At 41.4% G+C, this 27097-nt stretch overlaps 1 protein-coding gene across 2 annotated transcripts in view; it reads left to right on the forward strand.

Moving 5' to 3' along the window:
- The first annotated feature begins 2659 nt into the window (after nucleotides 1–2659).
- Nucleotides 2660–27097, forward strand: part of METTL16 (methyltransferase 16, N6-methyladenosine) — a 72470-nt gene continuing 48032 nt past the window's right edge. Inside the window, exons 1-5 of one of the 2 annotated variants that reach the window (XM_055133208.1) lie at nucleotides 2660–2781; nucleotides 5862–5943; nucleotides 8086–8115; nucleotides 9464–9591; nucleotides 22494–22693. In XM_055133208.1, coding sequence (XP_054989183.1) covers nucleotides 9464–9591; nucleotides 22494–22693 — 328 coding nt within the window. In that variant the 5' untranslated portion in view covers nucleotides 2660–2781; nucleotides 5862–5943; nucleotides 8086–8115. The remainder of the gene's footprint in view (nucleotides 2782–5861; nucleotides 5944–8085; nucleotides 8116–9463; nucleotides 9592–22493; nucleotides 22694–27097) is intronic. The other variant, XM_055133207.1, reaches the window with a different exon arrangement.

A 27097-nucleotide genomic window follows, 5' to 3' on the forward strand; every position in this document is an offset into this window, starting at 1 on the left:
TTTGCACTTATATGTTCATCGCAGCACTGTTTACAATAGCCAGAACCTGGAAAAAACCCGAGTGCCTGAGAACAGATGACTGGTTAAAGAAACTTTGGTACATCTATACAATGGAATACTATGCAGCTGTTAGAAAAGATAAAGTCATTAATTTTGCATATAAGTGGATCAACATGGAAAGTATCATGCTAAGTGAAATGAGTCAGAAAGAGAGAGACAGACATAGAAAGATTGCGCTCATCTGTGGAATATAAAATAACAGAGTAGGAGACTAACACCCAAGAATAGTAGAAATAAGTACCAGGAGGTTGGCCCCATGGCTTGGAAGCCAGCCTCACATGCTGGGGGAAAAGGCAGTTCAGACAGAGAAGGGAACATCAAGTAAGCTCTAGTTGGAGGACCCGCTCGGGAGGGGAGATGCGTGCTGAAAGTAGACTATAGATTGAACATGATGGCCACTCAATACCCCTATTTTGGACCCCAACACCCAAAAGGAGAGAGAGAGCAAAAGGGAATGCCCTGCCACAGAGGTGGGGATGGGGGAGGCAGGAGGAGGGGGAGATGGGATTGGGAGGTGGGAGGGATACTGGGTTCACTGGTGGTGGAGAATGGCCACTGGTAGAGGGAGGGGTGCTAGAACTTTATATGAGGGATACACAAGTATGAAAATGTGTAAATCTGTTACTGTACCCTCATGGTGATTCACTGATTAATAAATAAATTAATTAATTTAAAACAAAAACAAAAAAATAAAAAATGAGATTGCCAAGAGGATAGGATGTGTGGGTGCTAAGTTATGGTGAGACATTGGCCAAGGTATACTAATGGTAGGTGTGGAGTAGAAACACGGTTCAAAGCTCTGTTATTGACAGTATAGCAATGTCTGTTACAATACCCCAACATTTTTCTTCTTTATTGTTGCCATGACCACACACACGTTTGATTTGTGGTGATCTGACATTTAGTTTTGGCATCTGGGTTATTAAACAGCACAGTTAGTGGACTGAACTCAGGAATGTGGGACAGTCCAATGGGTTGAACTAGTGACTTAATTGGCCTCAGGCCTGCATGGGGGTGCTTTTGACATTGGATTTGGGTTTTTTGAAAGTCATTTAATTCTTGTCATAATTATAACAGAGTAGACTAATGCTTATCTTCTTTTGCTTATTTATTTTAGTTTTAAGGCTGTATCCATATGCTTGGGACTTACTCTTGGGTCAGTTCTCGGGGAATTACTGCTGGAAGTACTTGGGCTCATGGTGCCAGGACCCAACTAGGATTGGCAGTGTGTAAGGCAAGCACCTTACCGCCATTCTGAATCTCTGGTCTCTAATACCTGTCCTCTTTCAGATGATATAAATTAATATACTTGAGGTGAAAAATGAAATTAAATGTACTTATTGAGCACAGCAGGGCATTTTCCTTGCACGCAGCCGACCCAGGTTTGATTCCTCCGCCCCTCTCGGAGGGGCTACCAAGAGTATCTGGTTGGCCCGCACAGCAGAGCCTGGCAAGCTACCCGGGGGGCATTCCATATGCCAAAAATAGTAACAAGTCTCACAATGGAGACGTTACTGGTGCCCGCTTGAGCAAAGCAATGAACAACAGGACACAGTGCAGTGCTATTTGATCTTCTAGTTAGAGGCAAATGAGATAAAAAGGTGGATTTGAAAGCAGCGTGTTAGAGTGTACTCAGGTGCTTGCCCTCAAGCAGTCATGATTCAAAGCAGAGGATTGGAGACACCAAAATGCAGTAGAAACTCTATGAAAAGGAATGAAAGGATAAAAGCTGTGGCATGGTATATCCTTAAATTGAAAGCCAAGGAAGGTGGAAAGCAATTTTTAATATTCTCTTTAAGGGGTGGGTGAGCTCTGGATTGGGTTAAGGCATTCAAGATGGAAAAATAAAGAGGCTGGGGAAGATGAGGATGTCTGAAAGGATTATTTTCTTTATATCCTGGGTGCATATACTGGGCTCATTCTCAGAAATTTTTCTCTAGGGCCAATGTTATAGCTTTTGAGGGGGGGGCGAAGGGGGGAGAACGGTACTCTGAGGTACTCATCCTAGGAGTGCTCAGGGGACCAGGGTTGGAACCAAGGTTGGTCGCATATAGGACAGGGCCTTCACCTCTGTACTCTCTCTGGCTTCTGGGATCGTTCTTTCTTTTAATCTCATTCAGCCTATTTTCCTCTTGTCTTATATTGCTCTATCAGTCCAGAAGATGTTAGGACTAGAATTAATGTTTCAGATCCCCTGTTCTTCTTCTGTAAATGACACTACTATTACCTCACAGTTTTATTTGCAATGGTTAAATGACGCGAAGCATGACCTGTTGCATGATAAATACTGACAGGCCGCCAGCAAGCAAACCCTTCTCCCGTCCTTCTTATATTCCACACCCAACCCCAGAAAATCTGGCGTGCGACCTATATATACATATGTACATACATATAATTTTTAATTTCAGCGTATGAAAAAAAAAAACCGTGCTCCCTAGCAGGTTTCATTTAGACGCTCCATTTGCTACCACGCCCCCTCTCCCGGTCAAAAGGAGAAACAAGCCCAGATATCGCGACAGCTCCTTCCTTAGGAAGAATCTGGCACAGGTCGCGCGAGAGTTACTCGCCCAATCACAAGGCCGGATAACTTCCTAAGATGGCGGCGTCCTGAGAGCGTAACATCTGCGTTTCTAGGATCTTCGCGCTGCGGGTGGCTTAAGTCTCTCAGGTTGTAGAGGTTCACGCCAGGGTAATAGTCTGGCAGAAACTTTGAACTTTGAGGTGAGTCACTTAATATCGTCCATGCGGGTTGCGAGTTCACTAAACTCACGTATTACACACATGACTCACTCTCGTATTCTGGGCCGGAGGCTCTGGTTTGTGGATCGAGGAGGGAGACCTGACGCGTGTCTGTGCGTGCAGGCGCGCTGCGAGCATGAGTGCGTGTTTGGAGTGGTAGTGGAGTGAGGGGGTAGGAGCTAGCGAATGGCACGGAGGTCAGTTAAAATAGGAAGCACTCCCAGAACTGAGGAGGTTTAGAGAGACCCAGAATTAAGGCGGGAAACCTGGGGGTGGGGGGGAGATGAGGTCTTGGAAGTAGAAGAGGTGGGAGAACTGACCGGAACGATGTTGAAGGGATAACTCGGATTCATGAAGGAAGGCAAGAGAAAACGGAGATGAGTGTTGAAGTGGAATGGATCTCTGTAGAAAGAATTCGAAATTCTGAAGTGGAATCTAGGCTGCTTTGTATGAAATAGTAGTTGGGGAGTTCTGTTGAGGATCTAGGGAAACCAAGGAAACGGAAACTTGGGAGCTGGGAAAGAGCAGTCTTCTACTCATGCTTCCCTGGTATACTACTTTGACTCTGGGGAGCGATTTGATTAGCATGGGAGAAAAAACTCCAGGATCTGAGCCTTTTCAAGAGTCAGGATGGGGCTTACTTTTCAAGAATGAGTGTGAAGAATTCCGTCGTCTTTTCGCACCAAATACCGAGCTGCTGCATTCCCACCTGTTTAAGCCACTGGAATGTCCCAGTAACATCATATGTAGTATATTTTCCATTATGAAGCTGACTGACAGGACACTTAAAAAAAACAAAAACAAGAGATGTCAACTGGGTCAACTTGGGGGCCACAACAGACCGTGCTGCGGCCTACTCTTGAGTTTGGGCTCAGGGATCACTCCTGGCTCTCTGCTCAGGGGGACTATATGGGATGCTGGGGACTGACCGGGTTGGCCCAGTGCAAGGCAAAGGTCCTTCCTACTGTACTATTTCTCTGGCCCCCAGATGGTAAGTTTTCTTGAGGAAGACTGAAGCTAGTAAAGGAGAAAGGAGACAAGGATTGTGTTCATTTGCTGCACAATTTATGTGCAGGTACTCAGGGAAGGCTTCAGTGCCTTGCATGTGACTCTCCCGAGTTCAATCCCTAGTATCCTATATGCCCCCCAAGCACCGTCAGGAGTAATTCCTGAGTGCAGAGCCAGTAGTAATCCCTGATCTTCACAGGTTGTGGCCCCAAACCAAAAACCAAACAGTATCTTTTGTTGTTGCTTGCCAGAATTTCAAGAAAGGAAAGTGGTTTTCTTTTAGCTTTTTCTTGGGTGGTCTGATGTGCCCTACTTTTATGTTCCCCTCTTCCCAGATCATTTGTAAAGGTATGTAAAGGTTAGGAATGTGAAAAATATATACAGTGAATTTCTGTGGAAATGTGAGTGGCAAAAGGCATATAGTACATTTGGGGAAATGTATATAGTGAATTTTTGTGGTAATATGAGTCTGGTGTGCTAAGAAATTCCCAAGTGATTACAAGTGATTATTTAAACCCACCCCATTCATACAACTTTTTATTGTATACCGGTTACTGGGAGAAAGGTACAGTGAAGAATATGATGGATTTGATTGTGGTTTTGTTTGTGTGTGTTTGTGTGTTTGTGTGTATGGTTTGCAAGGTGTGATTTGAAGGCCTGCCTACTGAGCTGGGCCTTTGTGAGGTGAAGGGATGTTTGGAAGTATGAGGAGAGTCTGGTAAACAGTATGAACAGCAGATGGTTGACCAGACTATGAGGCTACAGAGAAAATACCTGGTGCATAGCGTAGGAGGGAAAATGAACAAGTGAGGGTGGAGGGAAAGAAAAGGTATGTATGTTGGTGATTTTGGATTTTGTGAGGCTAACTGACAGCTTTAGAAAACCTCTGAGGGGTTTTTATTTTTTTTTTATTTTTTTTTTATTTATTTATTTTTAATTAGAGAATCACCGTGAGGGTACAGTTACAGATTTATACACTTTTGTGCTTATACTTCCCTCATACAAAGTTTGGAACCCATCCCTTCACCAGTGCCCATTCTCCACCACCCGTAAACCCAGTGTCCCTCCCACCCTCCCCAATCCCATCTCCCCCCCACCCCACCCTGCCACTGTGGCAAGGCATTCCCTTCTGTTTTCTCTGAGGGGTTTTTAAAGGAATGTTTAGATGTACAGGGGTTGGGAGGACTTACCTCTTGGGTGGAGAGTGGATTGCAAATGCCAAAGAACTTATAAAGAGATCAGTTAAAGACTTAAAAATAATCCAAGAGGTAATATAGTAGGTAATGCGCTTGCTGAGCACTCAGCCTGCCTGGTTAGAATCCCCAGCACCGTATATGGTCCCTTGAGCACCTCCAGGATTCATTCCTGACCACAGAGCTGCATGGACTAAGTACCACTAAGTGCTCCCATACTGCCCCCCTCCCCAGTTATAATCTAAGAAAAAGATTTTAGTTAGAGACCTGAAATTATGAAGAGTGAAAAGTAGATGTCAAGAAATAATTAGTAGACAGAATGTTTAGGGCTGTGTATTTGGAATGGGTGAGGCAGGGTGAAAGGGTACTAAAGATTCTGGTTGTACAACTCAAAGTGGTGTTAATAAAGTAGGGAAGAGAACCAGTTTGAGTTGGGTAAAATGATTTAATTTTGGATATAAGTGCATAAACTACTTTTGAGCTACTCAAATGTTAAGGCTGATAGGCAGTTGAATATGATTTGTGAAGTTCTGGTGTGAGGCAGTTTATTTTTGAAAATGGCTGTTAGATTTCCAGTGTAGGAAAATAGCCACCAAAACCTATAAATGAAAGCTGTTTGTTGCTAGGAGATAGGATTTAACTGACCATTTATTTCTGAAGAGGGTAGTAAAAGAGGGGTAGAGATAACCAGATGAAGATGGGGGGAAAATAGCATTGTAAATCAAAGACATAAGTTGTGTAAAAATCCTTTTGTCAGAGTGGAGAGACAGAAAGCAAGATGGTATGACTTAAATGCTGAAACAGTTGGTGTAGGCCCTTTATGCATTCTAAAGTAATATGGTTTTAATTTTATCCTGTTAGATTTTCAACACTTAGGCAAAGAAGAGGACATAGAGATTTGTGTTTAGAAATTATTGCTGGAGCCGGAGAAATAGTACAGCAGGTAGGGCACTTTCCTTGCACGCAGCTGACTTGATTTCGATACCCAGCATCTCATATGGTCTTCTAAGCCCACCAAGAATGATCCCTGAGCACAGAGCCAGGAGTAATTCCTGAGCACTGCTGGGTGTGGCCCCCAAACAAAACAAAATGGAAATTATTGCTGCCAGATGGAAAAAGGAATGGAGGGAATAAATTGATTCAGGGAGACCAATTTAGAGACTGTGGTGGCTGTCTAGATAATGAATAATGAACTAGGAAAATCCTAGATGGTTTCCAGAGGTATTTAGCATGGAAAATCCTAATACTGGTGATTTCTTGGGATGTTGGAGTTCGGAGAACTCTCGGGTGACCCCGTAGGTTTCTGGCTTATATAGCATCTAAACAGCATGTTTAGGTGAATACTCACTACAGAAAAAGTGGAAAATGGAGAATGAAAGTAAAATAAAAAATGATCTACCATCTAAGGATACACACTAACGTATTTTTAAATTTTTAGCTGCTTAGAAATTCACTAATTTACACAGTAGCTTTTCCAGTATGTATTTCTTGCTATAAGTGCAGTAACTCTTTTCTGTAATCTGTAAGAAGACATAATTTTGCTGTTGTCAAGCATATTCTATTCATCATCCTAAATAGATCCTCTCTTCATTAAACAGTAACACCATCTACCCCTCCCTCAACCCTGTGACCTCAATTTTACTTCATACATGTATGGATTCTTACACCTAATCTATGTGGGTTAAGGTTTGTCCTTTCGTGCATGACTTTCCACAGCATGGTTTTTAGGGTTCATCATGTTGTAGTGTGGGTGAAATTTTTTTTTAAGGGAGGGTCCCGCCAAGTGATGCTCCGGTTCTTTGGGGGTGGGGGCGTCTCTCCTAGTGATGCTTGGCTATCTGGGCCTGAAGCTTTAATGCCAGGACCCAAGAACGTAGAGCTTTTTGGGCCCTGTGGTGCCAGGGACCACCAGGGCCAACCCTGGCAGTTATTAGGAGCCTCTGGGTTTACTGGCAGTACTCAGAGGCTCCCCAGGCTTTACCCAATAGAATTCAGGGGGCTTTGGTGCTGGAGGTCAACTCACGTTCTGGCCCTTGTAAAGCATGCATCCCTGCCTGCTGAACTAGCTCTCTGGCTTCCAGAATTTCTTTTTTTTTTTTTTAGTTATTCTGCAATTCTGGTGATGCTGGGAACCATGCAGTGACCTGACCATGCTCCCACCCTCTGAACCATCACCTGGTCAGGGAAGTTTCACACACACACACACACACCACTTTTTGGGTTTTGTTTTGGAGCTATACACACACACAGACACACACCACTTTTGGATTTTTGTTTTGGAGCTATACACACACACACCACTTTTTGAATTTTGTTTTGGAGCTACACACAAACACACACACACACACACACACCACTTTTTGGGTTTTGTTTTGGAGCTATACACACACACAGACACACACCACTTTTGGATTTTTGTTTTGGAGCTATACACACACACACCACTTTTTGAATTTTGTTTTGGAGCTACACACACACACACACACATACACACACATACACACACCCCCCTTTTGGGATTTTGTTTTGGAGCTATATCCAGTGGGGCCAGTGATAGTCACACACACACACACACACACACACACACACACACACACACACCACTTTTTGGATTTTGTTTTGGAGCTATACCCAGTGGGGCCAGTGATAGTCCCAAGGTTCCTACAGGCAAAACATGTGCTCCAACCCCGTAAATAATCTCCACAATGTTTGTGTTTGTTATTGGGCCACAAGTTGAGAGCTTAGACCTGGCTCTCTGCTCAGGGATCACTCCTGGTGGTACTAGGGATTAAACTGGTGTCTGCTGCATGCAAGGCAATTGTCTTAACCCCTGTACTATCTCTGTGACTCCTATACCAGATTATTAAATGTATTCATCTATTTGTGATTTCTAGGTTGTATCATTTTATTGGTTGATTGAACCTATCGAAACTATTGAACCTATTTAACCATTGCATGGTTTCCAGAATCACTGTTGCTGTTTTAAGTATCAGTGTACAAATTGGTGTTTAAATCCCTGTTTTCAGTTGTTTAGGGGTTATGCAGTAATAATTTTATATTTGACTCTTTTTTTTTTTTAAACCAGGAATTGACCTTAGAATCGAATACCTACAAGGTAAGTACTCTACTGCTGGACCACATCCGCAGTCCTGTGTTTTGTTTTTTTTTAACTCATTTAAACAGTGGTTTATAAAGTTTTTCACAATATATTGTTTTCATCAGTATTCCAATACCAATCCTCCCTCCATGTGATCTTTCCTCCACCAGTGTTCCCAGTCATCCATCCAGCCTCCTTCCTTGTTAGCAGGAACAAAATAATTTATTTTGTATTGCTGTTACAACAAAATAACTAATGGAATTTTTGAGAAGTACTTCAGTAAAAGAAAATTTGTGAAAATTGTTATATCTCGCAGTGGCATCATTAAAATTCTGATCTGAAGGTTTTAATAAGCTGTTTGTTGCTAGTTGAGCCTTCTTTGTTAATTTTTTTTTTTTAATGTGCTTAGTTAGCTTCTATGCTACTTTCCCATCTAATTTGGTGTGCTCCTACTGGTCTGTCAATATCGTGGAGTTTGGAGGTCTTTCCCGGCCACATCCACAGCCAGATGCTGCAGGAACTCCAAAACTGGGCCAATAAGTTTCAGTGAGTTGGTTTGACTTGAGTCTCACCCAGTTTCATATTAAACTTTTTATAGGACTACCAAACTTTCTGTAGCAGTTGTGCCATTTCACTTTCTTAATACATTGCACAAGGACTGCAGAGTTCTCATATCCTTGTCAGCACTACTTTTTTTCTTTTTTTTCTTTTATTTCTTTTTGGTGAAGGAAGAAAGTTTTTATTAAAATTTACGTAGATGTGAGGGGAAAGAAACAGAAAGAACATGTTCAGCAGAGGACATGAGCTTCTCCAGAATGGAAGAGAGCTAGTAGTAGATTCAAGAGAGATAGGCTGGAACGATAACACAGAGGGTAGGGAAACACAGAGGGGTAGGGCGTTTGCCTTGCACGTGGCCAACCCGGGTTCAATTCCCAATATCCCATATGTTCCCCCGAGCACCGCTAGGAGTGATTCCTGAGTGCAGAGCCAGGAGTAACCCCTGAGCATTGCTGGGTGTGACCTAAAAAGCTAAAAAAAAAAGTGAGGTATGTTTTACCTTTAAAACATATTTTAAAAGGCAAGTTTTCTTTTCTATTTTTCTCTTTTCTTTTTCCTTCTTTCCTGAGTGCAGAAACAGGAGTAAGCCCTGAGCATTGCTGTGGCCCCAAAACAAAAAAGACAAAGAAAGTTTTGAGATGCATTTCTTTGGTGATTAATGGTAGTGAGCATCTTTTTGTGTGCTTATTTGTTGTAAACAGTTTAAAAATATACTTTCTTACTTGTTTAGTGAAGATGCTTTGACTGTTACTATTGACTTGGCAACCACTTATACTGACCCCTCTGCTCCTTTTTTTTCCTTTTGAAGATGGCTCTAAGTAAATCAATGCATGCAAGAAACAGATACAAGGACAAACCACCAGACTTTGCATATCTGGCATCCAAATATCCAGATTTTAAGCAGCATGTTCAGATAAATCTTAATGGAAGAGTGAGGTAGGTAATGGGTGAAGAATAAATAAATACTAGGTTTGATTATGTTCCCGTATGATTTGTTTCTTCTGGTATGATTTGAATGATCTCCACGTAGAGAGAAGTATGCTGAATGGATAGTGGACCTGAACACTGACCCAAACATTGCATCCAACTTTGGACAAATCCATCTGACTTTGGACAAATCACCAACCTTTCTGGGCTTTTGCTTTTCTCTCTCTCTAGTGTACCTGCCAACCCCTCCACCCCCGCCCACTCTGCCCAGGGTTTCTACTTTTCTATTAATTTTATTTTTATAAGATTGTTCACAATAATTTATTACATTCAATATTCCAACACCAATCCCATCATCATTGCACCTTACCCATCACCATTATTTTGAACCACCACCCAAGTCTGCCCCAATAGCAGATCTTAAATAATTTATTTTGTATTGCTTGTTATGAATAATTCTCTAAAAGTGATCAAAAAAAGCTTTCCTTAGAAGAAAGCGTGTGAAAATTGTTGTATCTCACCCTGGAGCCATTGAGCCCTTGTATAAGAGATTACTAACAGGTTTGAGTCTTGTGTACTAATATTTTTTTATTTGCTATTGGTTGCCTTCTACTATACATCCTATCCAATGTGTGCTATTCCTGGTACCTCAGTGGTATGGGTTTCTACTTTTTAGTCTATAAAAGTGAGAGGATTAAGAAGCTGAATCAATAGTAAAGTGGGTAGGGCACTTAACTTGCACGCTGCCATCCTGGGTTTGATCCTCAGTAACCCCAAAGCCCGCCAGGAGTGATTCCTGAGTGCAAAGAAAGGAGTAAGTCCTTAGCACTGCCGGTTGTGACCCCAAAACAAACAAACAAAAAAAAAACAACAAAAAATGAGAGGTCTACTTCAGTTGCTTTTATGTTTCCTTCTGGCTTGTAAAACAAGCAATTTTTTATGTGCAATTATTGTTTACCCAATAGAAGTTTCAGAATATTTGTAGAAACTTTAGTATTGTGCTCTAAAACTTGATGCCTTCTAAGAATCCAAATTTTGTTTGTTTATTTGTTTCCTCATTTGGTCACTCTGGGCTCTGCAATCAGGAATTACTCCTGGTGGTGCTCAGGAGACCATATGGAGTGCTGGGAATCAAACCCAGGTCAGCTGCATGCAAGGCGAACACCCTTCCCACTGTACTATCTCTCTAGCCCCAAGAATCCAAATTCTAATTTTAGTGTGTGCTTACTTTGTTTTGAGGGAGGAAAATAATTGAAACATCAAAACTTATTTCACATGGGCTAGAGCACAGCATGTACTGAGAAATCCTAGAAGCCCTCAAAATCATGAAGCTTTTAAAAAAAATACACTTACTTTTTGGGAGCTAGTCCTTAGTTTTATCAGATGCTGAAAGGAATCTGACACCCTTTCTCCTTTAAATGCGCAATAGTTAAGATCAATTGTCTTAGAGATTTGCTTTCCAGATTTTTTTAATCTGCATCTTTTAGAATGAGATAGGAATTATGAATACTTGTACTGCTTACTATGTTGCTATATCAAACATAGCACATATGGAATTAAAATATACTTAAAGTAATGGGGCCAGAGTGATAATATAGTGGGTAGGATGTTTGCCTTACATACAACTGATCTGGGTTTGATCCAGGTGCTCCATATGATACCCTGAGTACTGCCAAGAGTGACCTCTGAGTTCAGAGCCAGGAGTAAGTCCTGAGTACTGCTGGGTTCCTTAGCACATTTAAATACATTGTATAAGAGTAAAATACACTTAAATACGAGTTTTGATATTTTCTTTGCACACTTGAAAATTCATACTTGGGTTACTTACTTTGGAGATACCCCCTCCAAACTAGAAGTGGTAGTTATTATTTTTTCGATCATCCATATCATTGTTCTTAAATCTTTAATAGTTACGTATGTGTATGTTTATTCTGATAGCTTTAGAGCAGGTACATTTTTGTTTATTTCTACTTTTTCTTTTATACTTATCTATTAACTCTTTTGTGCTGAGTTAACAAACAAGAAAGCCATCCCATATTTCAGGTTCAGTCACTAGTGGGACAAGTGGACAAATAAATATTTATCTTTTTAGTGTGGCTGAATTTGTAGGATGCATCGCAGAATCACATTGAAGGGTGGGATTTCAAGAATAATTTGAAACAGAAGCAATAACTTGGCTCTTTGAAGAATGAATAGGCGTTAACTAGGTAGAAAGAGAAATGTTGCAGGCAAATGGAACAGCATGTGCAGTGAACACAGTAGTGCTGAATTGGAAACAGTATGCCATTGATCTTGTTGTCCTGGGCAAGTGACAGGAGATGGGAATAGGAAGAATCATGTTTCTTTATGATATCCACTTAGGGCTGTGAATGTGGCTCAACAGTAGAGCACTTGCCTTGCTTATACGAGGCCCTGGGTTTGATACTTGGGCCTGCACAAAATAAAAATAAATAAGATCCCTGAGTGCAGAGCCAGGAGAAAACCCTGAGCACAGCTGGGTGTGGCCAAAAAAAACCCAAGAAATTCTTTTTTTTTTTTTTTTTAAATTTTATTTTATTTTTTAATTTATTTATTTTTAATTAGAGGATCACCGTGAGGGTACAGTTACAGATTTATACACTTTTGTGCTTATACTTCCCTCATACAAAGTTTGGGAACCCATCCCTTCACCAGTGCCCATTCTCCACCACCCGTAAACCCAGTGTCCCTCCCACCCTCCCCAATCCCATCTCCCCCCCACCCCACCCTGCCACTGTGGCAAGGCATTCCCTTCTGTTTTCTCTCTCTAATTAGCTGTTGTGGTTTGCAATAAAGGTGTTGAGTGGCCGCTGTGCTCAGTCTCTAGCCCTCATTCAGCCCGCAACTCCCTTCCCCCACATGGCCTTCGACTACAATGTAGTTGGTGATCGCTTCTCTGAGTTGACCTTTCCCCGGAACGTGAGGCCAGCCTCGAAGCCATGGAGTCAACCTCCTGGTACTTATTTCTACAGTTCTTGGGTGTTAGTCTCCCACTCTGTTATTCTATATACCATAGATGAGTGCAATCTTTCTATGTCTGTCTCTCTCTTTCTGACTCATTTCACTCAGCATGAAACTTTTCATGCCCATCCACTTGACTACAAAATTCTTGACCTCCTTTTTTCTAACAGCTGCATAGTATTCCATTGTATAGATGTACCAAAGTTTCCTCAACCAGTCATCCGTTCTGGGGCATTCGAAACCCAAGAAATTCTTAAAAAATAAATAAAAGGTCTCCAATTTATCTTAAATTTGTGATCAGTGGAATAGATGTTACAGGTTCTGATATAGTTTCATTTCAAACCGAAAACTAAGAGTATTGTGATTAGAGTAATGGTGTGTGTGTGTGTGTGTGTGTGTGTGTGTGTGTGTGTGTGTGTGTGTGTGTGTTTCAATAGGCAAAAGAAATTTTAAAAAAATACAGGGAAAATTAAATTTGAGGGGATGGGAAGAAGGTGAGGCAAGCTTGATGAGAAACCTTTTGGTTTTCTTTTGAGGGCCAGAGGGGTTTGACCTCCACCCTCAAAAGAATAGATGTATCAACTCAGTGCTCAGGAATCACTCCTGGCAATGCCCAGAGACCATATACAGAGCTTAGGTCAAACTGCTGGTCAGTGGCATGCAAAGCAAGCGCCTTAACCCCTTACTATCTCTCTGGTCCCCTGGATTTTTTTTTTTACGGGGGAGTTTTTTGACGATGCTCAGGAGTTCCTCCTGGCTCTGCACTCAGGAATTACCCCTGGCAGTGCTGTATCCCAGAAGACCATATGGGATGCCAGGATCGTACCCGGGTCAGCTGCATTGCCCTACCCACTGAGCTATTGCTCTGAACCCCCCTCAGTTTTTTCAGAACTGGAAGCAACATGAACTTTTTTTTTTTTCTTTTTGGGTCACACCTGGCAATGCACAGGGGTTACTTCTAGCTCTGCACTCAGGAATCACCCCTGGCAGTTCTCAGAGTAACATATGGGATGCTGGGAATCGAACCCGGGTCGGCCATGTACAAGGCAAACGCCCTACCTGCTGTGCTATCACTCCAGCCCCGCAACATGAACTTTTATATGGTTGGCATTATAGCTTATTTAGAAGGGGACCTGATGAAGGAGAAAGGATTGTACTTTTCTAGAATAAATGATCTAGCTGCTCATAGACATTATCCCTTTCTTGCTTTCTTATGTGGTTGCTGATGATTGGTTTGTTTTGGTTTTGGTTTTTTTTTTCACCATTATTTCAGAGTTGACAATAGAAAGGTTGATTGGGAAGTAGAAGGAAAAGGAAAAGAAACTCCCCAGCCAGGGAGTAATTTAGTGTAGGCCTAAGTTGGTTGTTGGTGATTGTATTGATAGAATATTCTTTTTTTTTTCTTTTTTGCTTTTTGGGTCACACCCGGCAATGCACAGAGGTTACTCCTGGCTCTGCACTCTGGAATCACCCCTAGCAGTGCTCAGGGGACCATATGGGATGCTAGGAATCGAACCCGGGTTGGCCGGGTGCAAGGCAGACGCCCTACCCTCTGTGCTGTTGCTCCAGCTCCTGATAGAATATTCTTTTAAATTAAATTTTTTTTCACTTTTAATTTGTGATTAACTCAGTTTCTTTATGCTTATAGTAGTATTTTTCTTTTTTGTTTTTGGGCCACACCCAGCTAGGCTGAAGGCTTACTCTTGGCTCTGTGCTCAGGAATCACTCCTGATGGTGCTCAGAGGACCTGATAACCACAGGTGGTACTCAGAATTGAACCTACTGTAAAATTTCCCAGGCCCCAGTAATTACATTTTCATTTGTATCATTTGTATTCTTTTTTTCTTAGCTTCCTGAGACTGGGTTTCTTCATCTGAAAGAGAGTGTAAAAAGGCACACTTTGGGTGGTTGTCCTAAAGGTTAGCATGAAAAGTGGCTGATACCTTATAGATATTTAGTGAATTATAGATTCTCTTGCTATTATTAAAACTAATAGCATTGCCAAGAAGATGAGAATTGCTTATAGCTCACAATACCACCGATTCGTTTTTAAATCAAATCCCCAATATTGAAGGCATTTCCCTTTAGACTCTGACTAGCATTTTTAGCACTGCTGAATATCAATAGAAACTAAAGTGGAAATATTGATGAGAGACTTCAGCCTTTTTGTTGCTGTTGTTGTTGTTACATGAAATTCAGCCTCTACAGTTTTAGAATGGATATTCTAAACTCGTCTGTATTGGCAGTACTGTACTCATCACTGGCAAAGCAGGAATCAGTCTGGGGAAATGGACATGAGCCTGGACAATAGACTATTATGTGAAGCCGGGTGTGTTTAAACAACAAAGACTGATGGAACAAATTACTAATTTCCACGTGAGAGCTAATTTTAGTTCCTGTGCCTTCCTGTGATCTCAGAAATGAGACTGAAAAAAGATCTTGCCTGTGTTCAGAGTTTTTGAATGTCCCAGGGTGCTAAAGTGACCTAGATATTTAACTAGTAAAGTTGTAAGACTAGACTTTGTCCTACAAAAGTATTCCCAACCCCCAGATTAATGTCTGTCTTCTTTGAAATAAGAAAATACTCATTTTGCCAAGTCTATGAACCAGCTCTTCATTGATTTTTCAGTTTATTATATTTAATTAGATTAGCCGCTATAGGATGGCTTGTACATTGAGGATATATGGTTCCTTACTAATAAATTCTATGATCAAGTTCAGGGCTCCTTAAATTTTCCAACCCCAAAATTCTTTTTCTTTTTTTTTGCTTTTTGGGTCACACCCAGCGATGGTCAGGGGTTACTCCTGGCTTTGCACTCAGGAATTACTCCTGGCAGTGCTTCGGGGACCATATGGGATGCCGGGGATTGAACCCAGGTCGGCCGCGTGCAAAGCAAACACCTTACCCGCTGTGCTATCACTCTGGCCCCTCAACCCCAAAATTCTTACATGATCATGGGCATATAGATATATAAATATAAGTATACAAATCAAACATTTATGATAGTAAAGTCATTAAAAATTTTTTATTTTGCAACAAATGGCAGGGAAGGGAGGGGGTTGGGCTGCACTTGGTCATGCTCAGGCGCTGTTGTTGGCTCTGTGCTCTAGAGTGACCCTTGCGCGTGCTGGGAGTCTGTATGTGGTGCCAGGGATTTGACTGGGATCTGCTGCCTGTACCTTCTGTACTGTCTCTCTGGCCCTCTGTGGCCCTATGGTCTTTTTATTTTACTGTATCACTGTCACTGTCATCTCATTGTTAATCGATTTGCTTGAGCTGGCACCAGTAACGTCTCCATTCGTCTCTGTCACATGCTAGTGTAGCCTGATGGCATATTGGGGGCTCTTTCAGGGTCAGGGAAATGAGGACCGTCGTCGTTACTGTTTTTGGCATATTGAGTATGCCATGGGTGGCTTGCTGGGCTCTCAAAGAGGGACGGAGGATTTGGGGGCAGCCTCTAATCTTAGGTTACCTTTTGTAATAAAATATCATCAAATTTCCTCCATACAATTTTCAGAAACCAATTAAAAAAAATTAGGGCAAGGAGGATGGTATAGGTAGGGTACCAGCCTTGATTGCTCCCCAGTATCCTATATGGTCCCCCTGAGCACTGCAAGGAATGATTCCTGATAGTCTAATAACCGTTTAATTTACTATTGGAAGTTATGCTTTTGGGTATTTTTCGGGGTTGGGAGCAGGCAAACCTGGTGATGCTCAAGGTTTACTCCTGGTCTTTTTATTTGTCATTAATAATAAGTGCTTGGGCTGGAGTGATAGTACAGCAGGTAGGGCATTTGCCTTGCATGCGGCCAACCTGGTTTTGATCCCTGGCATCCTATATGGTCCCCCAAGCACTGCCAGGAATAATTCCTGAGTGTACAGCCAGGAGTAACCCCTGAGCATTGCTGGGTGTGATCCAAAAAACAAAAACAAAAACAATCTATTAATAAATAAATACATAAATAAATGCTCAGGGGTTACATGTGGCTCTGCACTCAGGAATTAATCCTGGCAGTGCTTGGGGTGTGGGGGGAACCATATGAGATGCCAGGTATGGAACCCCGTTCACCTGCATGCAAGGCAAGCACCCTATTATCTGTACTTTTGTTCTAGCCCCCTATTTGTTACTTTTATAGAAATGTGATTTAACCACAGAGTCAACAACTGAAATCATGAGACCCAAACATAAAAAGGTGCCTGTCAAGATGGCAAGCTGGGGGTCAGAGGATAGGAGAGGTAAACTGGGAACTCTGGTGGAAGTAAGTAGACATTGATGGTGGGATTGGTGCTGGAACATTGTGTGTTTAAAAACCAACTGTAAAAAACTTTGTAAATCAAAGTTTCAATAAAATAAAAGTTTAAATGTGATGTTATATATATGTATATCTGCTTTTTAATTCTTTTTAACTGTTTCAAGAAGGAGCCATGAATGTAGCTCAGCAGAACACTCCCCTTCCCTCCCACCTTGTTTCAATCTGTGTTTCAGGCATAGCGTTTTTTTCATAGCATAGTTTATTGTAGTTGGTTTGGCTTTGTGGTTTTGGCTTTATGATTTAAGCTGAGTCCTGGGAGTTTCACTTGTTTATGTTTAGTTTTTTGGCTTTTTGGGTCACACTTGGCGATGCTCAGGGGTTAATCCTGTCTCTGAACTCAGAAATCACTCCTGATGCTGCTCAGGGGACCATATGGCATGCTGGGAATTGAACCCGGGTTGGCCGTGTGCAAAGCAAATGCCCTGCCTGCTGTGCTATAGCTCCAGCCCCGTTTATGTTGTTTTAAAAATAGTTTTTCTTCTCTCTTTTTTCATTTTGAGCTTTTTTTTTTTTTTTTTAATGTTACCTTCCTTTGCCACTGTTGTTTAGGGTGAAAGTTTTTTTCTTTGTTTCTAGTGTTTTGTTTTGACTTTGGGAACATACCAACTCTGCTCTAGGCTGCTCTCCCAGTGGTGCCCAGGCTGGGGACCACGCAGTGCTGAGTCTCACAAATGGAAAGCCAGTGTTCTACGGAGCTGCATCTCAGCACCCCCTAGCATTTTTAGTCTCTCGTTTTTGTCTGCCTCTTTGGAGTAACCACACCCAGGGGTGCTCGGGTGCTACTCCCAGCTCTGTGCTCAGGGGTCACTCCGGACAGTGCTTTCTTCAGGGTACCATGCCAGAGATCGACCCAGGACTCTTCTACTCAAAGGCCAGCAGAGCCATCTCTCAGGCCTCTAGTGTTCTTAAATGTGTACTTATACCTCTCATGCTTCATTAGTTAGCTCTAGAGAAATATTTTGATCTCGCTTATAAAGATGAAGAAATAACTCACTTTACTATCTTTTCCTTTTTGTTTCTCTCCTGAATTTTAATCAGTTTTTATCATAGTTTTAAAATATTTCATTCTATTATATAGTTCAGTTACTTTATTATTAAATTATTTTGAATCCCCACCCCCACCCCATTGGTCATTAGTGTTGAGGTGGGGCTGAGCACATACCTGGCTGGGCACTTGTACACTTTTTTCTTACTGTGGTGTCAGCTGGGAATCACACATCAGGTTGTAATGCTCATGTCCTCAGCTCTGGTGCTTCCCAAGGTTTGCCTTCCTCTAGTTGTAGTGCTTACCATGGATTACTGTGATCCTCATACATGTGCTTGCCAAAGGACACACTTCCTGTCCATGGTACTCATCTATAGTTTTAGTTGTGGGCCTTGTCAAGGATTGTACTTTTTTTTTTTTTTGGTAGTGCTTACACATTACGGCCAGGAATTGGTCACAGTGCCAGGGGTCACAGTCAGCAGAGCTCTCATGCTCAGACATCAGAATTGCCCAGATGATGCTCTGCACATGGGGAGGGGGGTAGAGGGAGGGTGCAGGGATTTGAGTTTGTGATTATATACTCGGAACAAAGAACTTGAAGCAGCTCTAAAACATTGCACTATTCCTTGGAACCCCTCAGTTGTTTAATCTTAGTTGTCAGGTTAAAGTAGGTCTCCCAAGGGGACCTGGGAGATAGCTTACAGGGCTAGTGAACATGCTTTGCATGTGAGTTCAGCTCCTGACACTGCATGGTTCCCTTAACACCACCAGCTGTGGCCCTCCAAAACCAAAAAACAAAAATAAATGATGGTTGTTAGTCCTTTTGCCATAGTTTCTTTTGTCTCTTGTTTTGTCATAACATTTTTTTTTATTAGAAAGTTTTTCACAAAGAGATCATAGGAATCTCTTTTTTTGGTCTTTTTAATTTTTAAAATCCCATAAATTTTCTAGGATATGTATTGGTATTGCTAATTCTGTGTTGGTTTTCCTAGAAACATAGTGAACTTTTTGGTTTCGGAAGATTATCTTGAATAATTTCTCTGACTAGTTGTTTACTCCATTGGTTCACTAATTCAAAAATACCATGGGGATATTGAAGGCATCTCCATTATCTGCCTTGCTCAGATTTTTTCTAATTTTTAAAAAACTTAATGTTTACTTTTATGTTGTTTGTTGAGATACAGTTAACATACTATAAAATTCACCTTTAAATTAGTTTTTTAGTAATTGACAAAACAGTGTAATCATCACCACTTAATCTTGAATTCCATTTCATTTGCATGCATACTTCTTAAAATCTTGTTTTTTTCTCACTATCACAGAAGCATATAATTTCAGTTTGTCCCATGATTTGTGATTGTAACTTAGATCACTTGATTTTAGGTGGTATCCGTCAGCTGTCTATATTATATAGTTACTGTTTTCTTTGTAATTTATAATTTGTGGGGCAATACTTTGAGACTATATAAACATTGTTGTTAAACTTCTATTTGTTTGTTTTTGGTTTGGGGACTCTTTCTGGACATGGCTAGGGGCTACTCCAGGCTCTGTGTTCAGTGGTCACTCCTGGTGATGGTTAGAGGGACCATATGTAGTGTCAAGGGTCAAACCCAAGTCTGTTGTATGCAAGGCAGGTGCCTGATTTGCTGTGCACTTTTTTTCAAATTTTTTTTCTGCTGCTTTTAGTTTCCATTCATGGCTCATTTGTGTGTGTGTGTGTGTGTGTGTGTTAATATTTTTAGGTTTCTCTGTGCTTTAATTATTTTTAATTTGTAAAAAGTATTGAAGTGCTAGGGGCATTGATGATTCTTAAATTGAAGCAATAGGTAAGGGGCCAGAGCAATAGTACAGTAGGTAGGGCTCTTACCTGCAGAACCAGATTTGATCCCCAGCATCCCATCATCCCATATGGTTCCTTGAGCAGTATAGGAGTAACCCCTGAGCATTGCCAGGTGTAGCCCCAAAAGCAAGAAAAAAAAGAAAAAGAAGGAAAAAAAATTAAGTATGAACTCATGTTCTTTTATTAATTACTAATTAGTCTATAGTCCCTTGTTAACATTATTCTAGATTTGGCCATTGGAGGCCCCGCTTTAAACTGATCCACGAGCAATTAATTTGTCCCCATCTTCTTGGAGCACGTTCTATTTTCTGATGCAGCAAAATTTTCTAGGCTCTTCCTGTACTTTTCCTACTGCAAAAATCCAAGTAAATCTGATTCATTTTCAGTGATGAATATGATATTTGGAAATCAAGACCTAGAACTAGGTTGCTTCTCATCCATCTCCTAGTACATTAGTCATCTCTGCTGTCCCAGGATTCTACTACAGTCATTGATCTGTCAGGGTTCTGACAGGGAGTATGTTGTGGTTTTGTTCTTCCATTTCCTCCCCAACAAATTAGTATTCGAAAACATTCTTAGGTTGACCTTGGATGTCTGACTACTTTTGGAGTAGCCCAGTTACCTGAAACATTCTTAAATGTTGGAGAAAAGTGGATATTAAGGTATAAGGTGCAGTTTTTCTGTGGACAGCAAGCATATGTTATCTCAAAATCTAATCCTTCCCTTTTCATTAATTTCTTTGCTATTAAAGTTATATTTTTCTAAACTAAAATTTAAAAATTTTAATATAGGTATGGCAGTTAACACCACTGCTTTTGTATGTTCCTTATTTTGGTTTTGGTTTTGTTTGTTTCATTTTGGGGCCACACTCGGCAGTGCTCAGATATGCTCAGGGAACCATATGGGATGCTGGTGGTCAAACCTGGGTTGGCTGTATGTAAGGCAAGTGCTGTACCTGCTATATTATCTCTATAGCCTGAGTTTTGTATATTCCTTAATATGTGTTCAGTAGTATTATTGCATATTTAATAATTATGCAAAAGAATAGTTTAAGGAATCAGGCTGCAGGAAAATGGAAATGTTTACTCTTTGTAGCTTTGTACCAGTTCTTTATAGATGTTTATTTATTTATTTATTTATTTATTTATTAAATTTTTGGGTCACACCACGCCATGCACAGGGTATACTCCTGGCTCATACACTCAGGAATTACTCTTGACAGTGCTCAGGGGACCATCTGGGATGCTGGGAATCAAACCTGGGTTGGCCGTGTGCAAGGCAAACGCCCTACCTGCTGTGCTATTACTCTAGCCCCGTTTATAAGAGTTTTTGCCTTATGAATCCTTACTGTATCCAGTTCCTTAATCCTACAGAAAGAACCTGAGTTTTATAGCAGAAGTTAAAAAAAAAATTCTTCCCCTTTTGTTGTTGCAGCCACGCACCCTTGACGATGATACTCTTGCATGTTCTAGTTGTGATGCCCACACACATTTGGTTGCTGTTTGCTGGGGGTCACACACTTTCCTGTGTTACGAGGGATCCCAGCAGGCAGTGTCAGTGCAATAATGCTGGGCTCCTGAAAGTAACACTGGCAGTCACACTTGCAACCTCATCCCTGTGAGGCAGATGCTGGCCACTAAGCTCTCCTCAGGCCCCTGCAGTAATTTTCAGTTTATGAGTACTTGATTGCAAGGCTTTTGTTAGAGTCCAGATTTCTGATCTTGCCTACTAGAATATTTCAGTTGTCCGTGACAGAGGTGATTGAGTCTGTAGTACATTTCTGGAAATTCCATTTTAGGATGTGGCTAAAGTACTTTTGTTTCAAACATTTGATGATTTTCTAAAGGATTAAACACTTGATGACCAAGAAGGATTAAGTGCATTGGAGTTTTTTGTTTGTTTTGTTTTGTTTTAAGATTTTTTCAGTAGCATTTTAACATCAAAACAGTTAAAATGGTACACTTCTGCTTTTTGGTTTTTGAGCCACACCCAGTAGTGGTGGGGACTACTCCTGGCTATGTGCTCAGACATGGCTCCTGGCAGTGCGTGGGGCACTGCAGTGACCAGAGATTGAACCAGGGTAATGTGCATGCATGCACCTTGGCCTCTCTACTCTGTTCGCCCCATAAATATTTTATACTGCCTTCTCTCTACATTCAAGTGTAATTTTCAAAGAATGCTAGTGTTGAATGATGTTGATATAGAAATAGCCAGAATTTATAAAATAGTTACTAAGTAGCAGGCATTATTCTAAGTACTTTCCACATACTACCTCCCAGTAGCTCTCTCTGTAGCATAGGTTCTATTAATCTCATTTTGAAGCTGAGGAAGTAATCTTGTAACTTGTCCTGTCAGTCACATCACTGAATAAGGAAACAGTCATGTAGGAACTGAAATAGAGGTATTCTTGTTCTCTATGTGCCATGTGGAATGCATCCTTTCAGTTTGTGCTTTTGATGCTGTGCTCTGGGGTCACTCCCACAAGTGCCTGGGGGATCCTGTGGTGTCAGTGATGAAACCCAGGCCTCCTGCATGGAAGCGTGCTCTCTAGGCCATTGTGCTGTCTCTCCAGCACTCAGATGCAATGTTTTAGTGAAAATGTTTTGTTGCTCATGTTCTTTGATTGTGTTTAACATATATGTATATATGCCACAGTACTGAATCCTCTGCATAGCTTTCTTATGTTTATCTCTTATGATTCAAGTGGTATTTGCTATTTTCTGTCTGCCATAGAACTTGTGCAGTACAGCAGATCTTACTAGTCAATTTTACTTTTTTTTCCCTTCAACTTAGTCTTAATTTTAAAGATCCTGAAGCAGTTCGAGCTCTGACATGTACACTCCTGAGGGAAGATTTTGGACTTTCTATTGATATTCCGTTGGAAAGACTAATTCCCACAGTTCCCTTGAGACTCAACTATATTCACTGGGTGGAAGATCTGATCGGTCATCAAGACTCTGACAAAAGTACTCTCCGGAGAGGAATTGACATAGGTACTGACATTTATTTATGTAACTATATGGTTTAAAATTCTCTTTTGTCCTAATTTAAGTTCCTTAAATTTGTGAGGGCAAGTTTGCCGTAAACTTCTCTTCTGAGCATCTGGATTGTGTGAAAGAATCTAGTTAGGGGGGCCTGAGAGATTGTAGAGTGGGTCAGGTGCTTGCCTTACACACAACCAACCCATATTTCATCCTTAGCACCCCATATGGTCCCCTGAGCCCACCAGGAGTGATCCCTGTGAGCAGAGCCAGGAATAAGCCCTGAGCCTAGCAGGGTATGGCCCCAAACAAAACAACAACAAAAAAGCATCTAGTTACAGATATTACTGATCTTGTTAGCTATATCTGGCCTTTTCTGCCATTGATTTCTTTTGAGAAGAGGAAGGGATTGTCTGCACCAAATCTGAAGAAAGGACTAAAAGAAGTACAGAATGGCATCAGGGGAGAGAGTTCCAGTGCTGGAGCATGTGCCTCACAGGTGCTGTCCTGTTGCCCCTCCTGCTGCTGCCGTAACTTGAGCAGTGTCTGTGCTTGGTCGTGATGCTCACACATTAGGTTGTGGTGCTCAGTTAGGGTTCAGCTTCTTTGCTTGTGCTGTTTGCTGGGAGTCACACTCTTAAGTTTGATGCTTTTGTACAATCTGGCTGTGTTGCTTGCTGGGATTGCTGTGGTGTTTACACACATAAGTCCCAGGGTGTGTAATTCCTGATGTGAAGCTCACGTTCTCTTTTAGTGGTGGTCACTGAGAGTTGTATCTCATTAGTTGTATTTCTCACACATACCTGCCTGTGATATAGCTGGAAATCTTGCAGCACCTCAGATGAGAGATAGCAGAGCTGCCCAGGCCCATACTTGACACATGTGGCACCACTGGGCGTTGAACTCAGTCTCACATGTACAGGGCAGGCACTTTATTTTTCATTTCTACTCTCTTTTTATTTAGTGGCTATATCCGGCAGTACTCAGTGCTTTCTCCTGACTCTGCTCTAAAGGGTCAGTGCAGTCTAAGCACTGTCATGGTCAGTAACCATGACAGTACATTACATACAGTAACTCCTCAGCTACTCTCTAGCCTCTCTACTGCTTCTCTAGTTCATGCACCAGAAAATATGCCAAGGTCCATATCTGATCATTTCTTTACTACTTTAATGATCTGCTATTCCTCCTCTGATAGAAACTTTGATAGAAAACTAAAATCTTAATCTGGCCTATTAGAATATCTGTTGTCTGCTCTCACGCTTCTCTGTCTTGTTTTATACACTTTAGTCTAATGCAGCATCACAACATAGGTCTCTTTATATGTTATTCCCTCTGCCTGATACTTCCTTCACTTCAGTAGCTGTCAACTGTCCTTATTTCCATTATTTATTTATTTATTTGGTTTTGGGGCAACACCTGGCTGTGCTCAGGGCTTACTCCTGACTCTGTGCTCAGGGATCACTTCTGGCAAGACTCATAAGAGGTGCTAAAGATCAAACCTGGGCCAGACGCATGCAGAGCAAGTGCCCTATCCGCTCTACTATCTCTCCTACCTCATGTTCTTATTTTCTTAGGAAAGCATTCTCTGATCTTCTAACATGACACATTTGATTCTTATTTCTTTACTTTTGTGGGAAGCCATACCCAATAATACTCGGCCTACTTCTAGCTCTGTTCTTGGGTGTCATTCCCAGCAGTTTTCAGGGAGCTTACGGTTCTGGAAATCAAACCTGTGTCTTCCACATGCAGAGTATGTGTTCTGCCCTTCGAGCTGACTCTCCATCCCACAATAGATTCCTAGTCATGAGCTTTAGAAAGTCTTATTTCTGGGCTGGAGAGATTGCACAGGAGGTAGGACACTTGGCTTGCACGTGGCCAACATGGGCTTAATCCCCAGCATCCTATATGGTCCCCAAACATCACCAGGAGTGATTTTTGAGTGAAGAGCCAGGAGGAACCCTGAGCATCACCAGGTGTGACCCCCAAACAAAAACAAATAAAAGAGGAGGAAAAGGAGTAGAAAGACTTATTCTTTGTCTTCTTTTGTTTTTGATTTTTGCATCTGCTCAGCTGATTAAGTTATTTCTCTGTGCCCTTGACTGAAATCTTTTTAACCATTAGATTAAGTAAAGCACAAGGCCAAGGGCCAAGCAATAGTACAGCGGGTAGAGTGTTTGCCTTGCACAGGTTCAACCCAGGTTTGATTCCTTCCATCCCATATGGTCCCCCAAGCATCACCTGGTGTGAACTTCGCCAGATGTGACCCCAAAAGCAAAACACAAAAAAACAAACAAAAAAACCCACAGTGGGGCTAGAGCGATAGCACAGCGGGTAGGGCGTTTACCTTGCATGCGGCCGACCCAGGTTCAAATCCCAGCATCCCATATGGTCCCCTGAGCACTACCAGGAGTAATTCCTGAGTGTAGAACCAGGAGTAACCCCTGTGCATCGCCAGGTGTGATCCAAAAAGCAAAAAAAAAAAACCAGAAAAACCACAGGGCTTGTTACTGTTGTGGTTTTTGTTTTAGGGGGTGAGGGCACACATATCAATGGTCAGGGGTTACTCCTGGTTCTGTACCAGGGATGCAAGGGATCAAACTAGGGTTGGCCTTGAGCAAGGCAAGAGCCCTCCCTGCTGTACTATTGCTCTGGCCCCAGGGCCTATTACTATTTTGCTTGTTATAATATTTCATGACCTAGAAAATTGTCACGCACATAGTAGGTATGTAATAAATAACATATTGAATGATTTGTTGACTAGATTCAGCATTCTTTTTTTTTATAAAGCATGCAACATTATGAGTACCCCCTGTGAATGTAACCTTTTTATAAAAATAATGCCCCTTTGTATGTATATATTGCAGAAGAATGGCTGAAGGGTATATATAAAAAAGTTGCAAGTATATTTGATACTAATTTATTTTATTTCTGCCCCAAACGTTCTAAAATAGCACATGGGGATATAGGAGGTTAATGGATTTTTACTCTTCACAGGAGCACTCTTGCTGAAATCATATTCATTCTAATTAGGGTTTTATATAAATTCTTCCCCCAGACTCTATAAGTTTGCTCTAATTCTATAATTATAAGCTTTCCATTTTTATCATTGCAATGACGACTCATTTCTAAGTTATTCAGCTTCCTGGGTGAATTTTAGATGTTAGAACACAAGTCTTTGGTTTTTAAGAATTGAGAAATGACATCAAAACCACAGATGTTAACACTAAACTAACCATGTTAATAAAGCTGATGTGTATATAAGTGAGAAACAGGATCAGGATGTTACTCAGTGATAGGGTGGAATTTGTCCCTGGCACCACGCTGTCCATCTCCCCCGACTTCTCCAGTGTCAGGAGTGACCCCACATAACAAGCTCCATTGAGTCTGGACCAAAAATTCAACCCCACTCCTGCCCCTACACACACCCCATCCAAAAGAATGAGAATATTCCTATACCCATCCCTTCACCATGTACATTTCCCATCACCACTGTGCACAGTTGGAACATTATATGACTGAAACCCAATCATGAATAACTTTGTAACTGTGTATCTCACTGTGATTTAATTAAATAAATAAAAAAAAGAATGAGAATGTTAGTGAGGAAAGAAAAATACAAACAAGCAAATAGTTCTTTAAAAGAATTTTTAAGGGGCTGAAGTGATAGCACAGCGGATAGGTCGTTCACCTTGCACACAGCCAACCCAGGTTAGATTCCCAGCATTCCAAATGATCCTCTGAGCCCCTGAGCACCGCCAGGAGTAATTCATGAGTGCAAAGTCAGGAGCAACCCCTGTGCATCGCTGGGTGTGACTCAAAAAGCAAAAAAAAAAAATAAAAATAAAAAAAATAAGCTTAAGATGGTAAGTATAAGATGAGCCTGAGTTAATGTCGGTAACCTCTACCTTTTCCAACTAGATCTTTAGTGACCCTAAGATGTAATTGGGGAAAGCACCCCTGGTGTGACTGCTACGGCAGACTTCTCCAAGCCTTCAGTAAAACACTGGCTTTTCCATCAGTGAGTATCCTCACATCAGGGAGACTGTGCGTATCAAAAAGGCCAAAAGAGGACCAGAGTGATATTATAGTGGGTAAGGCATTTGCATTGCATGCGTCCAACTTGGGTTCAACCCCAGCAACCCATATGGTCCACTGAGCACCGCCAGGAGTGATCCCTGAGCACAGAGCAAGGATTAAGCCCTGAGCAGCACAGGGTGTGGCACTCCAAACCAGAACAAAAAACAAGGGGAAAAAAAACAGTGCTGGCAAGGATGCAGTGAAAAGGAACTTTCATTATTCACTGTTGAAATTTTAATCTGGTTCAGCTTGTATGGAAAACAGTCTGGAGACTCTCAAAAAGCTAAAAATAGAACTACCTATCATCCAGTAATTCTGCTCTTTGTTGGTTTCTATTCC

The sequence above is a fragment of the Sorex araneus genome, chromosome 3 (genome assembly GCF_027595985.1).
Source record: "Sorex araneus isolate mSorAra2 chromosome 3, mSorAra2.pri, whole genome shotgun sequence".
NCBI lineage: Eukaryota > Metazoa > Chordata > Mammalia > Eulipotyphla > Soricidae > Sorex > Sorex araneus.